General features: G+C 38.5%; 1 protein-coding gene across 1 annotated transcript in view; it reads left to right on the top strand.

The window, feature by feature from the left end:
* The window catches only part of RYR2 (ryanodine receptor 2), a 2,714,825-nt gene that overhangs the window by 768,525 nt on the left and 1,927,767 nt on the right, over window positions 1–18,533 (top strand). Inside the window, exons 8-9 of the mRNA XM_069234403.1 lie at window positions 3,600–3,699; window positions 5,829–5,925. Of these exons, the coding sequence (XP_069090504.1) occupies window positions 3,600–3,699; window positions 5,829–5,925 (197 nt within the window). The remainder of the gene's footprint in view (window positions 1–3,599; window positions 3,700–5,828; window positions 5,926–18,533) is intronic.

Raw genomic sequence — 18,533 nt, forward strand, 5'->3', positions numbered from 1 at the left:
TGCTTGTAGTAGTAGTTAGGGGAGCATGTTTAGAGAGTTTGCAGATGTTGCAGGGAAGTCTATTGTCTGTGGAAATGATTTAGGGAGACATTTACAGCTCAGGTTTAAAATTCAGTGTTAACTGAAAGTCCTTTAAATTCCGTAGAAATATATGGAGTAAGATTTCAATGGCTACAATTCCTTCACAATACTAGCCAGTGAATTTGCCTCAGTCTTAAGCATTTCCGCCAGGTGTGCGATCATTTGCAGCTGCCAATAAAAGCTCAATCTGAATAGAGGGAGAGCGAACTCAATCGGAGCCCAATGGGCTGTTCCGTCTTTTTCAGAGAGAATAAACCTGATTGGCAGCGAAGGTCTTATGTGTGTGCGTTGTGTAATCAATACTCTGCCAATGCTGATCCACTCTTTTACAATCTCTTCTCCTAAATGCAGCAACTTTCTTTACATCAGTACACCCCATTCTTGAGGGGCATCTGTATAAGTAAGAGGTAGACAACATTACACAGAAATGTAATGCAACATCCCTGTGTACATTCCTAATGATGGTAATATACAGATCTTTTCAGACTGTTCATTCTTATTTTAGTTCATGGATGTCATTTATAAGTCGCCAAGGGTCGCAGCTGCGACCTTGCCCATTGCGGCTCCTGGCACTGCCTTTGCAACCCCTTGCCTCAGCGGTGGCAAAATTCAGTGCCTGGAACATCCGGGCAGCTCGTCCTAATGAACGTCAGTTTAGACTCCACCTTCATGGTTTTCTGTCAATTTTTTATTACACAAACAGTGAATAATATTATTCACTATAGAACAAATCAAACATTCACCCCAGTCACAGATCTGGGTTTAATCCATCAGTTGTTTTTGCTTGCCTTGCCATTCCAGTTTGGCCCAGCCATATGCAAATCAGTCTTGGCCCTGTTCCCCATGGAAACAGTCCAGCCCCAACAAGCATTCTGGGACCGGCTTCAGGGTGACATGCTCTATATCTTATTGCCAGAAAGTGTGTGGGGGCGAAATATGCATGGTTTTGCTTAGGCTTCTGCATTTTCTATTTTAATGTTTCTTTGTTTGTCTGCCTCTTTTAAATTTGGTTAAAAGAAAAAAACGGCTGATTACCTTTTAATAAAGGTGATGTCTTACCATGTTTACTTGTAGAGTATCATTCCCACTTTGCATAATGCACAAATGACTTTTGGTAGGGCCAATTGGTCCTTCATATTTAAAAAGTATCTTGGCTTGGATTTGGCTCAAAGTTTATCAAAATTATAAATATACAAGTATATACAGTGTCTAAAGACAGATTTTTACATTTAAAATGTAGTAATAGACAAGGCTAGCTGTGTTCTCTCTCACTATTTATTTTCTGTTTTGAACCAATTTGGAGTAGCATCCAAAACAATCGGTAGTGTCAAAGTTGGTTGTTTTCGAGATGGCAATATCAAATTGTCTATCCCAATGATAATTTAAAATGAATGTTTGAAGCTTAATGACCTTCCAAATCATTTTTGTCAGATTTGCCATCTTGTTCTTCTAAGGTTTTGGGTGATAAGCATTTTTTGCTGATTGGAGCATGTATTTTAAATTAACACTTTTGTGGGTGCCTTTAGAATATACAAACTATTGGTATTTGTTTCACTAGAGATATATGTACAACTAATACAGTTAATTTCACTTATGTAAAGGATACACCAAATTACAAAATTAACACTTGTCTTGATGAGAGAGGCTAAACTTGTAAAATATAGAGCTTCCTCTAAATGTTTGATATTTTTTATCAGTGTTTCCTTTTAGCCTCTCTTCATGTTTGTTTAAAGTTTTACATTCTATCTTTTCCAAACTGTGTTTAGAATTCAATAGCAGTGGCTTTTCCAAACTCAAACACTCTAAAGTAGTAAGAGGAGCCTAGTTTCCTAATTCTGAGCATCCTCTTGTATCAACTAAGCATTATTAATATTCATCAAACCATATGACAATAGGAATCTATCATGGGTTGGCTTGGACAATTCTTTGTTATATTGTTTCTTCTTTGATCAAGTACTGCATATAATTAATCTTGCCAAGCAAAGCTTCAGTTAATCAAACATAGTTATGGTTTAAAATGATAAATATATATTTTCCTAACTCATTGCTAAGGACCTTTTCTCTTCTTCTGTAGTTTGGAATAATAAACAAGTAAAAGTAAATAATACATTTATATCCCAGAAGGATGTGAATGAAAGGTATTTATCATGGATTGAACAGTTATTGAAGAACAATAATTGTATTTCCTTTTCATGATTTTCAAGCTTCACTCAACTTACTTAACACAGCATACTTAAGATATTTACAATTTGAAAACATTTGAACTAATGCTATCTTCTCTGCCATGCTCTTTGTCAGCCAATTCCGACTTTTCTCCAACTGTATACAATCTAATTTGATGTCATTAAGCTTCAAGAGCTTTGAAGATTTACAGAGAGGTCCATAAGTTCTTCCGTCCTAGGAATACATGAGAGATTGAACAGCAGTAGAAACATATTTTGGTGAACTAGTCTGTTGATATATTGAACATTTATGGACAAAGCTGAATACAAAACCTTCAGAAATGCTACTATTTACAAGTGCCATATTTCATATACAAAATTATATTACATAAGCACAATAAATTGCATATGGTACACAATATGTGTGATGACATGCAGGGAATGTCATGGTAAAAAGGTGATCTTAGGTCTGTCATGTTTTTGCAACAAGTTGTGACGTTTCTGGTCATTAATGTATCTAGAATATTTTAAATTCTTCATGTAACCTTCACTCTTACTATCTCTAATACATTTTAAGCTCACATGCATTCATAGATACTGTTATTTACACTAATAATTATAAAAGGACTGATTTCGTTATTAACAATGTTTTTCAGCAAACAAGTTCAAAATTTAAAAAATAACCGATCTTTTTTATCCTGGTGGAATGATAAATATGCATACCAAAGAATTGATTGAGCTTTTGCTTTAACCATTCAAGATCAAATCAAAAGCGATCATTTTACTGCCAATAACCTCTATAATTGTAATATAGTTGGAACGATTCTACTGTTTTAGAGTAAGAGGTTCTCAAATCTCCTTGGGCACCTGCAAATATATTTCTTTATCTTCCTATTACATTCTCTCTTAAATGTATAGCCTTTTATGTATTCGATAAACTCTGAACATTGAAAGGAATGTACTAGAATGTGATTATATTACTTTCTTCTACTCTTAAATCTTAAAGAATGAAAAGGCTTCCTATAATTCTCGGCAGCACTTCCTAGCACTGGGAAAGGGGGTGTCATGGAGGAAATTCTGGGTAAATTTGAAGACTATACTAAGTGCTGTGAGTCTGTGTTACAGTAGGTAGACAGAAGAGTAAATTAGGTGAGCCTTGTGGTCCTTTTCTGCAAATAACATTTCTATATCTTCATCCCACTGTCCTCTGCAGTACATGTTAAATTCAGGGGCAACCAAAGGGAGAGAAATGTCTGCTTGTCATTATGTTACTCCTAAAGTTCTGGCCACAACGTTTGTGCCTGTCTCTAAACTTTTGAAATCTGAAGATTATCTTTTTTTCTTCTCCTTTAACAGCATTTATCTTATGGAAATAGCAGCTTACAGGTAGATGCAGCTTTCCAGCAAACCCTTTGGAGCGTAGCACCAATCAGCTCAGGAAGTGAAGTAGCACAAGGTAAGAAAGATGCATGTTATACTTCTTGTTGGACCTGTCATATTTAGGATGGTCTGCCCCAAAATGTTTGCCTTCATTCCTCCTATTTTGCCAGATTTGTTTTTGTTGGTCTTAGGACTCTGCACACTGATTGCTGCAACCCACTAGTAGCATGTAAATTACAGCCACTTTGTACAGGTAGTACTATATACTAGGGACTTGTAAATAATTTAAATATGCCAATTTTACCATGTTTAAAGGAAAACACACACACACTTTACCTCTGTCTAGCAGTGGTAGAGTGCCCTGAGTCCTATGGGCAATAAAAACAGGTTCAACAGCAGAAGGCAAATATCTGGGGTGACCCTGCAGAAAGGGTGAATTTTCCAACAGTGATACTGTAAGATATATGTATACTGGAGCCTTGCGTGCTGAATTTATTTATATTGTGATGTGTACCAGAGGATTAGGTTAATGTAGGAGCGAAAACTTAAAAGTCTCTAACAATGCAGATGAGGTTTTTGTCAGAAAGAAATGAAATCCATATGCGATTCCTGATGAATGAAATACAAATCATAATAGCAGTTTATGAGAGCGAAAGGGTGGGAATGCCAGATAAAACGTACCTTCATTGCATTAGCGTCCCTATATATTTTTTAGAAAGTTTGTGTGTTAATCAAGAACGCCAATGTCTTGGAACTACAGCGATGTGTGGGAGGGTAGGTCTTCTGGGTAGAACTTACTGGCAAAGATAATATTCTAGTAGTGAGAGGTATCTTTTAACCAACTTTTTATTTGGCATAGTAGTTTCTTGTACAAGTGTATGTGCTGGAGCAATAGCCTCTTAAAAAAATGAGACCTGGACCAAAGTCACTACAAAACATAGGGTAGCCTTACTGAGAGGTATGAATTCCACAACCAATTTGTAACTAGCAAATTATGTTACATGATGACCCCAGCACACCAGCATGCATTATAGTGCATCACAGCTCTGGATCTTCTAATTGTGGGCCTCCCACCCTTTGTAGGCAAGGAACATTTAACGAATAAGGCTATGGGGGTCATTCTGACCCCTGCCAGCGGCGGAAGCCGCCGGCCTGGCGGGAACCGCCAGAAGACCGTACCGCGGTCAAAAGACCGCGGCGGTCATTCTGACTTTCCCGCTGGGCTGGCGGGCGACCGCCAAAAGGCCGCCCGCCCGCCCAGCGGGAAAGCACCAGCAACGAGGAAGCTGGCTCCGAATGGAGCTGGCGGAGTTGCTGGTGTGCGACGGGTGCAGTTGCACCCGTCGCGATTTTCAGTGTCTGCCACGCAGACACTGAAAATCAATGTGGGGCCCTGTTAGGGGGCCCCTGCAGTGCCCATGCCAGCGGCCCAGGGGCCCCACGACACCCGTTCCCGCCAGCCAGGTTCTGGCGGTGAGAACCGCCAGAACCAGGCTGTAGGGAAGGGGGTCGGAATCCCCATGGCGGCGCTGCTTGCAGCGCCGCCGTGGAGGATTCCCTGGGGCAGCGGGAAGCCGGCGGGAAACCGCCGGCTTCCCTTTTCTGACCGCGGCTTTACCGCCGCAGTCAGAATGCCCCCGGAAGCACCGCCAGCCTGTTGGCGGTGCTTCCGCGGTCGTTGGCCCTGGCGGTCCATGACCGCCAGGGTCAGAATGACCCCCTATATGCCCAAGTACACAGAGTCTAACAATGCCTATTAATTAACCCAGTATTTGGTAAGGTTATATTAATGTGTAGAGCTGGATATGTGCAATCCATTTGTTCAAAAATGTGCGCATATCAGTGGAAAACAATTAAGTAGAAGCAGTTGTAGGTCAGGCTTACTGCTAATATATAAACATGAACATTGCCAATGCGGATGTCCAGCTTTAAAGCTATACGCCGTGAGATCATTTTCCACAGCTTATGTTAACTACTCCTTTCACAAATGTATAGTGCTTTCCAAGTGTGGGCATTTTTCCACTGAGTAGAATAGGAACATAAAGGAAATATGTGTGCGTTTTCACTGCCATGTTCTGTAACTAGTCTTTTTTAGTACATCAGTTCTTTCATGTTAATAAGCAGCGTTCATTTATTATATTTAGAATTATGATGGCATGCCTGTTGACACTATTCATAACTGGATTATCTATCTATTATTTTTAGGTTATCTCATAGGAGGTGATGTGCTGAGGTTACTGCATGGCCATATGGATGAATGTCTTACTGTCCCTTCTGGTGAACATGGAGAAGAACAACGAAGGTGAGTCACTCTTCCATAAGGTCCAAATGTCACCAATCAGTCATCAGGTAATAAACAGAATCAAGAGTTACCACTGTGACCACATTCTGAATGGAAGCACATAACCTTCTTCCAAAGGGTTCCTGGCCACAGCATGATTGAAGCATGTTTTTGAAATATGAGGTTGATATCCACATTCATGGGTACCAACATGCTTGTAGTGATTTTAAATGGATATATCCATTAGAGACACCCAGACAATCAATCAGATATCTAGTTTACTTGCATGGTTCAAATCCGGAAAAGCAATGTGCCTCGTAGGGTGTTTCTTAACTTAGGATGGTTTCTATATATGGGCAGCCTTAAACTTAGGTTACACATGTTACAATGTCTTGTGAATAGAGCCCAGTGATCTTTGATGGTGTATTATGGGATGTGAACATTTTGATGAATGTTTTGAAAAACTGAAAAAAAGTCTGATAAAGGCTAAAAACAAGTAATCTTTAGAAAATAAATGACTATGTTGTGGATATATGGCTTATGTAGATGCATTGAACAGTGTAGGTAGTGGCTGGTTTTTATAGAACAATTGTGTAAATGTATTAGGGAAGGTCAAAAATGAAGTGTGGTTGAACTCTAGACCTCAGAGAGTAGCTTTTGAGTATGATATGCATGTACATTTTCAGTTTTTGTGTGGTGTGTTTTCAGGTTAAAGCAAAGTGTTTCTGAATAAATACAACCTCTGTTGAATGGGTTAAAAAACAGCAGGATTTAAGTGGAAACAGAAAGAATATAGCTGTTGAAATCTGAGTTTACAAGATCCAAACATCAGCATAACATGTTTGGTCAGACACAGTAAAAGGTTGGTCTTCAAATCAGCAGTCATGCATATTGTACACACAGTGATCTTCAAACATAGAGAAATACTCATGATGGTAGTACAAACAATGATGAGGAAGGACATTAGTCTAACGGTTTCAAGGTGCATGAACTCAGAAATTAATCAGACATCATAGCTCGTACTACTGTCATGCCAGAAAAGAGGTCAAACAACAGGAGCCTCAGTGTAACTAATGCATTGTTTGAAGCGGAAATGTATGGCGATAATTCACTTCCACATCCATACTTTGTGCTACCAAGAGATCCACCACTCAGATATTACTGGTGAAACACCTCAGTACTGTGACTGTTTGGGAAAGGTCAGTGCCAGCTACCATGTAGCTTACTGCAGAAAAATTGGTTGCAGAGGCATATCAGAATTGGAGAAAAGTGGTGCAACGAGGTAGTTGTCTTACATTGGGTTGAGTTAGATCGCAAAGCTTATTGCCATATGTTTTCACACCAGTGAATTGACTGTTGCATCCTGTGGCACTGTTCACCAGCCATGTTGAATCTGCTCAGATCTCTGCCTGCTCACGAAAAATGTATCTACTTTGTTTACAAATAAATCCCAGCCGCCATATTCCCGCATTTGAGATTGCTGATCAAAAGAGTGCAGCAAAGCTCCTATCCGGAAAACCATATGGTTTGCCACTGCACTGTTACGAGATTTGTGGTTTTGATTGTCAGGATCATGGAGAAGGAAGAACCTCCAGTTTACAAAATGTGATAGCAGTGTATTGTAGGGTTCTTTCTTTTGAGAGAGTATAGTCTTATTATATCACAACTGCAAGCTTTTACTAATTGTTTCTCACTGGGGACCTACTTATTTCTCATTGTCAAGTAGTAGCGCTTTTGAGAATTGTTGGTCAGTTATATGATAGCAAATGCTGGAGCAGTTTTATTTATATTGTCCCTCATATGTGTTGTCTTAATGTGCATCACCAGATTCATGTGTTTAATCTATGCTATGTGATCATGTGCATTCTTTACTCTTGTTGGAATAAATGCCTGCTCTAAATCACTTTTGAGTAAGTTAGCAAGTCCCGAGATATGCAGCTGAATTCCGTAGCTGTGTTAAATTTGCACCAAATTACACTGCCCACTTTTGTCAATGGGCTTGAGAAACATATTGCTTTTCTGGATGACAAATTAGGAATGGTACTGTGCATTGTGTAATCCCACACAATTGTATTGCTTCATTTGGTTAGCCTAGCCTTCTTTAATCAGTCATTTTGTTCCCCAGCTTGTGGAATTGAAAAGTAATCAGTTCCACAGTGCATACACAAAGCAGAAGTGAAGGAACTTTGGGGCCTATTCATAAACGTCATTTTGTAGTAATTTTTAATCTACAACAACAATCTACTACAACATGCAATACAGAATGTTGTTCAGAAACCTAGGTGTGAAAATTATGCCTCTCATATATGTATGTGTGCGCAGAGCTCTATATTAAGGGGTTTAGGAAGGGACATTAACCCACTCACAAAAGAGTAAGCCCATAATTATTAGCAAACTGAACTTCTATACTTCAACTGCCAAAAAGGAACCCAAAACAGTAGTAAAGTAGTCCAGCTCATAGCATGAGCATATCTAGCATTGCCCATGGCCAACCATGGTTATTGCAACCCCCTCACCTATAAAATAATGGAGATAGGCACTTTAAGTAAATCTCTTCTGGAACTAATGATAAATTACATTAAATTATTTAAACTTGTTAACAATATAAATTAGTATGAAATGATTAATAATAAAAATAATGTATAAAAATAGTATATATTTTTAATTCTGAAATATTTTATTAACATTGTTTGCACTTAAAAATTAATGTGACAATAATTGTTATGAAAATATAATTCAATTACTCTTAATAAATTATTTAAATCATTTTTAATAATTAGTAACACATAATAAAAATGTATTTTTTCTTTAAGTGGAAATGTATTTTTAATTTCAACTTCAGAAAAATAGTTTAATTTAAATTTACTATTTGTATATAATTAAACATTTCATTTAAAATATGCTAAAGAATCTTGTATTCAGTTCTATGTTTAAAATAAATATATACAATTATTTTACATTAATATTTATCATAAATTACTTGAGTTAAATAAACTTTACATTTTTTCCCTATGCAAGTGTTTCCCAAGGTTTGGGGTGAGCTGATTTTTAATGGGTCATGAAAGTCCAAGCTATAAATAAAGATGCTTTTAAATTTAGTATTTATCTTGTCATATTTGCTGCAACTCAAAGACAAAGTGATCAAATGTCTGGCTATGTAATATGGCAAATTGCTTCTTATTTGTTTAACATGGGGACTGGTATTTCTAAACTCCTGTCACTTTGCAGTCAGAGAAAGAATAATAAAGTGAATAATGTGACAATCTTGCTGCAGTATAGAGACTGTGAAATGAAAGGCTGTAGCATGTAATATTTTTAGTACAAAACAAAATGTAAATACCTGTAAATGAACTTTAAGTGTTCAGTAGTTAGGCAAGCAATAGTTTTATCAGTCAAACTGTATGTCTGTGCAAATTTAGCCCAATTTGGATAATTTGCTGTCTGTAAATAACAGTGCATTATCACACAATGCTTTCTTTTATAAAAACAAAATCATCCACCACATGTTCATTAAAGTTAGGTGGGTCTCAAGCGTTTGTCATTTTAAAAAGTAGTTTGTGGTACTAAAACGTTTGGGAAGCACTTCCCAATACTTTACCATAGTGAGAGTCAGCCTTTGGGGCGGACATCTACACATGTTTCTATCACATTGAAACACAGCCTGCATCAAAAGTCTATGTATCTTAACATTACTTCATAAGCTGATACGTATATTTAGAAATAGTTACAAGGAATTTATTTCGTCAGCTAGTGATTTCTTTTTCCTTTATTTCCAAACAACTCTGTGTTCTGGAAACTTGAAGGCAGAATGGACAATAAGTGAACACTTGAAAGATGAGTAGGCAAAGTTTTTTTAGACCTTTCCTGGAAGGTGGTGGGAAGGTAGCTCTTAAAAGCCCTAGGTTGTTAGCTGAACTAAAAAAAGTGTGATTTGCTGAAGCGTTGCGGATTTCAGGATTGACAAGTAAGGTGCTGATTCCCTTCTGATATTTCTGGAGAAGGGGCAGTACTGTAGGTATTGATAATCTACCCACAATTGATTATCAATGCCTAGCACAGTGGAAACAGTATCTCCCTGTTTCCACTGTGCTAAATAAACAAGCAGTTAAACTTCATTCAACAACACACAGCCCTAGCATGTGTTGCAGGCTAAATGCTGTTAGTGCTGATTGCTTTCAAGAGACCTTATTACCTAAACTGGTGCAGACCTCTGGTCTGTGCATGACCTAACTCAAAAGATTGGCACAATGTGTACACAGGTTCCTTGCAAAAGAAAAGAAGTGAAATTCTTACTGTTGATGCAAGTGACTATGTGACATACTGTTGAGATAACAGTCATGTAGGAATAACCCTTCTTTGGGAGTATGAAAACGGGCTCATCACTGTTGAGGATGGCCTTAGGGATTCCATGAAAGTGGATGCGGTTGCAACTTTTGTCATAGGAGACTTCTGGTTTCCTCATGAGCTATATGTGGGTTATGCATGAGACAGAACACCATAAGTTTGGTCCCAGCCATGCTCACAGTATTTCCCCTGCATGGCAACACATGGCATGTACACAACATGGCATGGAAGGACAACAACAACCTCATTTTCATTATGCATTACCCAGTACCTTCTGGTAGGCCAGTCAAAATCTCCTTGTCATTAACCCATCTATCCAATAAGTCACTCCAAACGTAGGCTCTAAATGCCCATAAGGCAAAGTACATAATATTTAAGAAGTAGGACATGTGCTCTTAAGTCTTATGTGTCCTGGGTGTGAAAGAGCTCCAAAGTTGTTTTCTACTGTGCAAGGAAGGCTGTCCCATAGAAAAGTACTGGATTACATTATAACACCATAGAATGCATAATTACAGTTTGGGAATAACTAGAACCATGGTTCACTGACTCAAATTAATAGAATTTTAAAATTCAATCTGATAGTCAAGCCTGATTTTAAATTACTATTTTGAAAATTCCACTTTTAGAAGGCTGCCATTTCCTAGTAGCCTTTTCAGAGTTAATCCTCAACTGTCACCTTGTCAGCCTGCTGAGATTTGTAAATGGCTCTCAGGAAAGGAATCCAAAGGACCTTGTTTGGGAGGATATGTCACCTCTTCCTAACAGGATGGCCTGGGTGGATGTATTGACAGCATGAGCTTCAAAGAGGCATCCCCTGTCACTGGCAGATGTAAATCACACGTAGGTCTGCCCCGGCCATTGTCCAAGTCGCCAGAGTGATTCCAATCCCAGTTTGGCTGTGGCAGAACTGTTTTGAAGGGGTTGTTCCTCATTTCCCTAGACACACCTCAGAGATGTGCGCGAGCCCTGACCAGGAGACAAACAATTCTGCCATGTTGGATTTTGGCAGAGCAGGGCACTGTGTGATTGTTTAGGGCTGCACTCCCAGAAAATTATGTCAACATTTTACTTTGTGGGTTGTAGGTAATAGCAATTATGGGTAGTATTGCTCTTTGGATCTTTTTCCCTATTGGACAGAGAGTTTTCCTCACCAACAAGAGTGTGCCTGGCTGAAAAGTGGCACCTCTGGGTACCTTCTCCAGAACAATTCTGGATCTGAAGAAGACAAAGAAGGGCTGCAACTCTGGAACTCTTTGGACTTCAGAAAAGGGAATGTAGCTTCTGTAACCTGTGGAGAGAAACTCCAATGGCCAGACTCGCTCCTCACTTGTACCCAGAACATACGAGTGGACTCCAAGAGTTAGTAGGATAACCTGATGTTAAGCCCCAGGAACACAAAAGCTACAAGAAGTCATGTATCTGTTGAGCCCTGCTGACCAGTTCAAACTGTACTTGCAATGGACTCTGTTCGTGGCTTTTTGTGGCTTTTGAGAGATTGGGTACTCATCCCCAAGGGTGCTCAAAAGGCCCTGGACTATTGGCTAGTGTTAGAGTGTACTCCTATTACCTCCAAAATTGCAAAACTAGACACTTACAATTTTTTTCTGAACTTTTCACAAAAAGAACCAGAACCTACCAAAAGACAGCCGCCGAGCCGCAGCCACCAGCATTAAACTGCCAGTCAGATTCAACTTGCTGAAAGAATGCTGACCTCCAGAAAAGTTTGTGAGCTCCAGAGAATGTTGTCTGCATATGGCGTCATTAACATCATAAAAACTCCAAGCACACTTTACTTGGACCAATGCCAAGTAGCACCCTGCCGAAAACTATGACATCCTGAGCCTGATCTTCAGACTTCGCCTGCTCTGAGTTTTTTCACCTTTGACATTGAGAGCTTTGAACTTCCTACCAACATCGAGACTCCCATTGCAGCCGTCCACCATCAACGATTGCTTCTTGAAATCCAGCTGGCAACACGACCAAGAGACAATCTTATTGATGAAGAGTTTCTCTCATAAAAAGACTCAGTCAAAAGGTGAACTATTCACCAGGGCAAAACTGGTCACTGTGCATGAGCTGCGCTCCATCACAGTTGGTTTTAATGTTTGACTTTGACCCGGTCCAGCGCAATCACATACCCGCAGTTGGGACATTGCGCTTTTTGGTGCTAGAAACCGAAAATGTTGAAAAATCATATCTCCAGTTACTTGCACCTGATTTTTGCCATTTTGGTGTCTACTTGCTCATTAAAATGTTCAATATTCATCTAAATTGTAGTGGGATTCTTATTATGTTGTGTTTCCTACATGTTAACTGTTTTAGTACTGATGAATGTTTTATACTTTGCTCCTAAGTTAAGCCTGTCTGCTCTGTGCTACAGCAACTAAGGAGCGAGCTCAGAGTTAACTCACTGAGACTTCACTGGAACTAGTAAGGAATAGTGCCATTATTACTTGAAGAGCATTCACTTCAACTAATAATTCACTTTCTCACACATACCCAAGAAATACAACAAGTGACATGATCCCAAGTTCAGCTGCTAGCATTTTAGCAAAGGCATTACCAATTCCCCTTCAGGATTTTGCAACAACAGGAACAGTCCGAGATAAGTTCAAAAAGGCTAAACATTCCAATTCAGTTACATACATTCCTCCATATCGTATGAAAGATTAGCACCTTGCATTGTCACTGCTGAGTCAAGCAATGTTTTAAGTTTTTGAGACATATGCTTTCTTATGTGGGGCTGGGATATTGAAAAAAGTATAGTATAAGAAGCGTGATCATTTTCAATAATGCAGTCCTCTCTGTTATTGCCAATGGAAGCACAATCCACCTAGCGACTTATCATTTTAGTTGGTCACAAACTGGTCTGTAGTTATCTCGACGAGTGTACCCACATCCATATGCATTTGTATTACCAAATACAGAATCTAACACAAACACCAATTCAGCAGACACCAGATTAAGCAGAAAGTTGAATTCTGTAAGACAAATCTTACCAATGTCCTCCAGTTTATTTTCAACCTAGAAAAGTAGCTTTATTAAATTGTGTTCCAGATTATTGGAGGAATAAAACAATCAAGCTGTCTCAAAACAAGAAAATGTTGTCTGCATTTAGCATCAATAGCATCATCAAAACTCTGTGCGCATTTTACTTGGTGTCCCTGTGAAAGTGAACTTCTGTTATGCAAGCAAGCAGTTTCAGTGCAATAGAAACTAGAGGACACCCGTTCTGGTCTCTCTAGTGGTGGATTTAGGCTCAGATATCATGTTATCTACTCTAATTATGGCTACTGGCAGGTAATTTAACAGGCTGAGGACCTAGTTCAAATATACCCTATTTCCTCCTGGTCATAGTATTTTTGCCTCAGAAACCCTGTTCCAGTGAATCAAAAGCTGTGTAGGCATCAAAAGACACCGGTTCTTACAACCAGGAGGTTAACTGATGTAATAGTGCAAATGCAGACAGTGTACAGGGTTTGTGTGAGGTAGTACAGTTGGACCTCAAGCCCACCTAGTAGAACTATCTTCATCTGTATCTTCTTTGAAGAGTTAAAAAACTGGTGCATTCTTAAAAGACTTTGCATTGTTTTAGCATGACAGTTATCACTGCCGCTCTAGTGGATGGGTGTAGTATACCTCTTTCAATGAATTCCTCATGCTCAAAGATTAGATGCTCTCTGATTAGGACATTAAATACAGGGGCCGTTTTGCTAATTACGTTATTTATAGGTTCCATGAATTCCTCCAGCATATCGGGTTCAGGTGGCAGTGGCCTCCTTGCTTCATCGATACAGGTCACTGATAGGTTATTACTGTGTTATAAAATCAATTTTATGGATAGGTGCCTTTAGAGGAGAAAATAGTTGGATAGTTGTCCACATTTTCAATATTCTGTCATTATCAAACTTCAAGTTGTCAATTGAGTGACATAACTTTTTTATCATTTGATCTGCATTCATGAGTCGAAGGAGAATCAACAAAGTTTTACCTGGATGCTCCTACTCTATAGTTTCCAGCAGAAATTCTTGTCTACGAATTGCTATGATTTGCTAACTTGATCTCACAGGAATGACTCTTCTGATCAAATAAATTAGGCACTCACTTCAGTGGCATGATCTATTGATGTATTTAAATAGGCATGTTGGATGTTCCTTATGCGATAACTGGCCTAAATCACTGAGAGGATATCCCTCTTGGGAACAAGTGGGTACATTTACCTACTAAGTAATAAAAGCACAACATTAAAATATGCTAACAGGAGCTAAGGAAATGGCTAAGCCAAGTAATCTAGGGGCCTGAGCTCACTAAATGATAGGGTGTTCAGACTCCTACATCCTACCACAAGAGTTGGCATTACTAGTGGTTATTACTTTTTTCTACTTTCCTTCACAAAAGGAGAAATGAGAAGGGGAATGGATATGCTGGAAAGACTTGTGGATTATTTCTATTGTTGTATACATTTGGCTTCAGAAGGCTGCATAAAGGTTCTACCTTAGTGCTGCTCACAGGTGGCATTTTAGGCTTGTACATTAATCTATAAAAATGTATAAGTGTATTGCTGATTACAACTATCAATTTTATTAAAGTGATGCTGGGTTGTGGAAGATGTCTTCCGAATATTGTCAGTATTTGCTAAAATTGTTAAAATCTTTACTCTGTGCAGTGAGGCTGAAAACACTAAGACACATGTATTTTCCATCTAAACTTTACAGCCAGTGTAAGGTTTTGAACATTAATGGTTAAGTCTGACCTTTGATTCTGTCTTGGTGAGATGGAAACCAGTTTGTGATTCCATCAGACTGGGTATGCTCTAGTTTGAAAACAGAATAGAAATTTACAGTTGGGGGACACACTACAAAATAAGCAGATGAGTAGAAGACTCTGCAAGAGGATGCAGTTCCTTGAGCTTCTGCAGGTGACTGTGTTGTGCACATGCCAACCTCATTTGCAATTTTGCCATTGACAAATTGCTTTCAAAATGAATTGACCCATTTTCCATGTGTATCGCTTGCCAAATTCATCTGTGAAGGTGATTGTCCATTGAAGGTAATCGGCTTTGTGGTATCTATTTAATACATATGAATTTTTGGGCATTGGTGGGGGAATTGATCAATTGGTGTATGCTGTGGAGATAAAAGCATTACAATTACTAACAGTCATGGAGATGTACCACTGAAGACAGACTCAAGCTTTTGAAAACATTCCTGACTAAACTATAACCTGATGAAGTGCAGCAACGCATGCGGATACAGATATAGGCAAGGATGAAGGAACAGTGCAAACCTGGAGAGCATAAGTAAAAACGCGGGATCAAACAGGTGGATTCTTCAAAGATTTGCATCAAATGGAAGGTGTTCTCTTTTTTAATTTTCTTTTTATTGAACACATTAAAAACAATTAACAAACATTAAAAGAAAAGCATCATAAATACTCCTAAAAGAATAATGCAACATTTCAGTAATAGTAAATGGCCATATACCTCTCACCATATACAAGCAGCAAAATGGGCAAACATTAGCAAAAAAGATATCAGCATTTTTAGTAACCATCTGCATAAGCTAGAAGAATATTGGGCATAAACACCTCCACAATATCGCCTCACCTTAAAGTGCTACAGTGCTAAGGGAGCGGTCCTGGAATCTTAAGCAGCATTGTTTGAAATACAGTAGCAAAGCCATAATAGAGAACCGGAAGAAGACCCTTCCAAGAAACAAAATGTTCCTACATTTCAAAATGTTAAGTGTTAGAGTGCCGGAAAGCTGCTGAATTCTAAACCAGGACATACAATCACTATAGTAAAAATACAAAACAATAACATGCCTGAAATACAAGAAGCATAACAAAAAATTATTCTGAAAAAAAAAAAACATGCCCACGTACTAAGTCCTCTCATGTTGCCTTATACTTTAAGGTGTTTGAAAATGTGGGAGGGTAGCCTCGCATCCTCTCCAAATCTTATCGAAGTATAATGAAAGACTACCAATTTTGTGTACTAGAAAAGGAGTAATGCTGTGCCTGACTAAAGCAACCATTGTCGCTATTCAAAAATGCTAAAGTGTTATAGTATGACAAACTAGGGCTTTGAATGATCCCCATACAGCCATGTATCTTTTTATAGTACCCATCCTCCTGGCATATGCTTCTTCAAACATGCATGCCCTTTGTAACTTTTCTATCCACATATTTAATGTGAGGAGCAAAGATGTTCACCAGTATTGTAATACCAATGATCTGGCTACTGCGAGGGATGCCACCATAAAATACTGAACATTTTTCTCTGGTTGCTCAATTGAGCTAAAAAAAAACAGAAATTTTTTTTTTGCTTCAGGCTTAAATATATTTTCTGCACAGGCATTCAAAGTTTGAAAGATCACTTTCCAGAATTGCAACAGCTTGGGACATGTAAAAAAAGGTATGCAACCAACCCCCTTATCATTCTGGGAACACTTAAAGTATTTGTTAAGGATGTATGGGTACGTTTTATGGATTGCCTGCAGGGTATAGTAGGCCATCCACCTTGATAAAAAGCCAATTCTCTTAAAATTGGCTTCTCTAAGGGATTTATAACCCAATATTGAAAGATGTCCCCATGCTCTAGCTGCTACCTGGCATCCCGTCTCCCACTCTATTTTACTCAGATGATCTTTAATCTGGGAAGAATTTAAGTATTTCAGCAGAGAACTATACCAATTTCCTATCCCTGTCAGTTGCGTTTTATTACATAATTTTACCAAAGTCTCCGTAGCCTGATTCCTATCTTGCAGGTGACTAGACATGAACCCTCTACTCTGCACAAAGCTATACCAAATCGTATAATATTCAGTGCCTATACGTTGCTGAACTTCTTCCGAGGTTGAAAACGTTCACCTCACATAAAAAGTCCCCAACACTTGATATTCTCTGCAATTTCAAAACCTGCATACTGACTTTGAAAGAGATTCCCAACCAATTGGCATTCTTCCATCCCTGAAAAACGATGACATGACAGTACCGGTCTTGCTTTAAAAACAAGTTTCACTACCCAGATAATGTTCTCTAACACCTTATATCTAGTTCTATTCGGCAATCTTGCCATCTTTAAAAAAAACATAAAGCTACCTTCACAATCCTGAACCATTTTCTTTAAAAAAAAAAAGGATCTAGATCACCCTCTTCTAATCATTGTATTCAACCATGCCGCCCAGTAGTACAAGAAAAAATCAGGGGAGGGGCAGCTCCCCGTGTTCCTTATCCAGCTGCAGAGTTGGATAGCTCACCCTGGAATTCTTACCTTCCCACAGAAACTTTATTGTGAAGGAATCCAATTCCTTAATTTATGAATTTTAATTCAAATCTATTAACTTTTGCAGGGAGGTTTGTGAACAAGAATAAAAAAGGTACAATCTAGACATTCTAATTGACTAATGAGACTTTCCCTATTAATGTATCGGGCAACAAGGTTCATCTAGTCAAGAGACTTCTCCAAAATCTTATCATAGTTCAGTTTGAACAAATCCTCACACAGTCACACATAATCCAAAGTAACGAATAGGGTGATAATTGTCATATTGCTCTTCAATATTTAGAGGTAGATCGGACATCTGAACATTAAAAAACAGAATCTCAGTTTTGCCTTGGTTAACCTTATATCCCCCGGGCTGCATATACCCTTGAATAGTTTTTAGAGCACCCTCAATATTAGTCCTATCTGCTTTTAAGTACAAGACCATATCATCCGCAAACAATCTGAGTTTTGCCATCTGTTGTAGTGGTGGGACACTACTCTTGGCCCTGCGTATTCTAGATGTTAATGGTTCGATAAACAAAGCGAAAGGTATGGGTGACATCGGGCACCCTTGATGGGTGCCATGTTTAATTCTCCTTCTGCCCGCTATTTTTGCATTGATTATTTTTTGTGCCTCTGCCCCCTGATATAACTTTTCTAGCATTGCTATCATAGTAGAAGGGAATCCAAACTTGTCAAGTGCAATGAGCAAGGTGTCCAAATTAACTGGATTGAATGCCTTTTCAGCATCAAGCATTATCACGCTGGCTTTTGAGTTACAGCTACAATAGAAATCAATTCAATGAACCAAGTACTGAGTATTCCCAAACATTGTTTGATTCAGCAAAAAAACATTCTGATCATTCTGAATCAGTGTCTGTCCAATCTCCACCAAATAAGATGCCCAAATGTTTGCAAATAACTTATAATCTGCATTGAAGAGACTTATAGAGTGATAGGAATTTGTACTCAATGGTGGTTTATCTTTTTTTAAAAAGCTTATTACGATTTATTCCAT

The sequence above is a fragment of the Pleurodeles waltl genome, chromosome 5 (genome assembly GCF_031143425.1).
Source record: "Pleurodeles waltl isolate 20211129_DDA chromosome 5, aPleWal1.hap1.20221129, whole genome shotgun sequence".
Classification (NCBI taxonomy): domain Eukaryota; kingdom Metazoa; phylum Chordata; class Amphibia; order Caudata; family Salamandridae; genus Pleurodeles; species Pleurodeles waltl.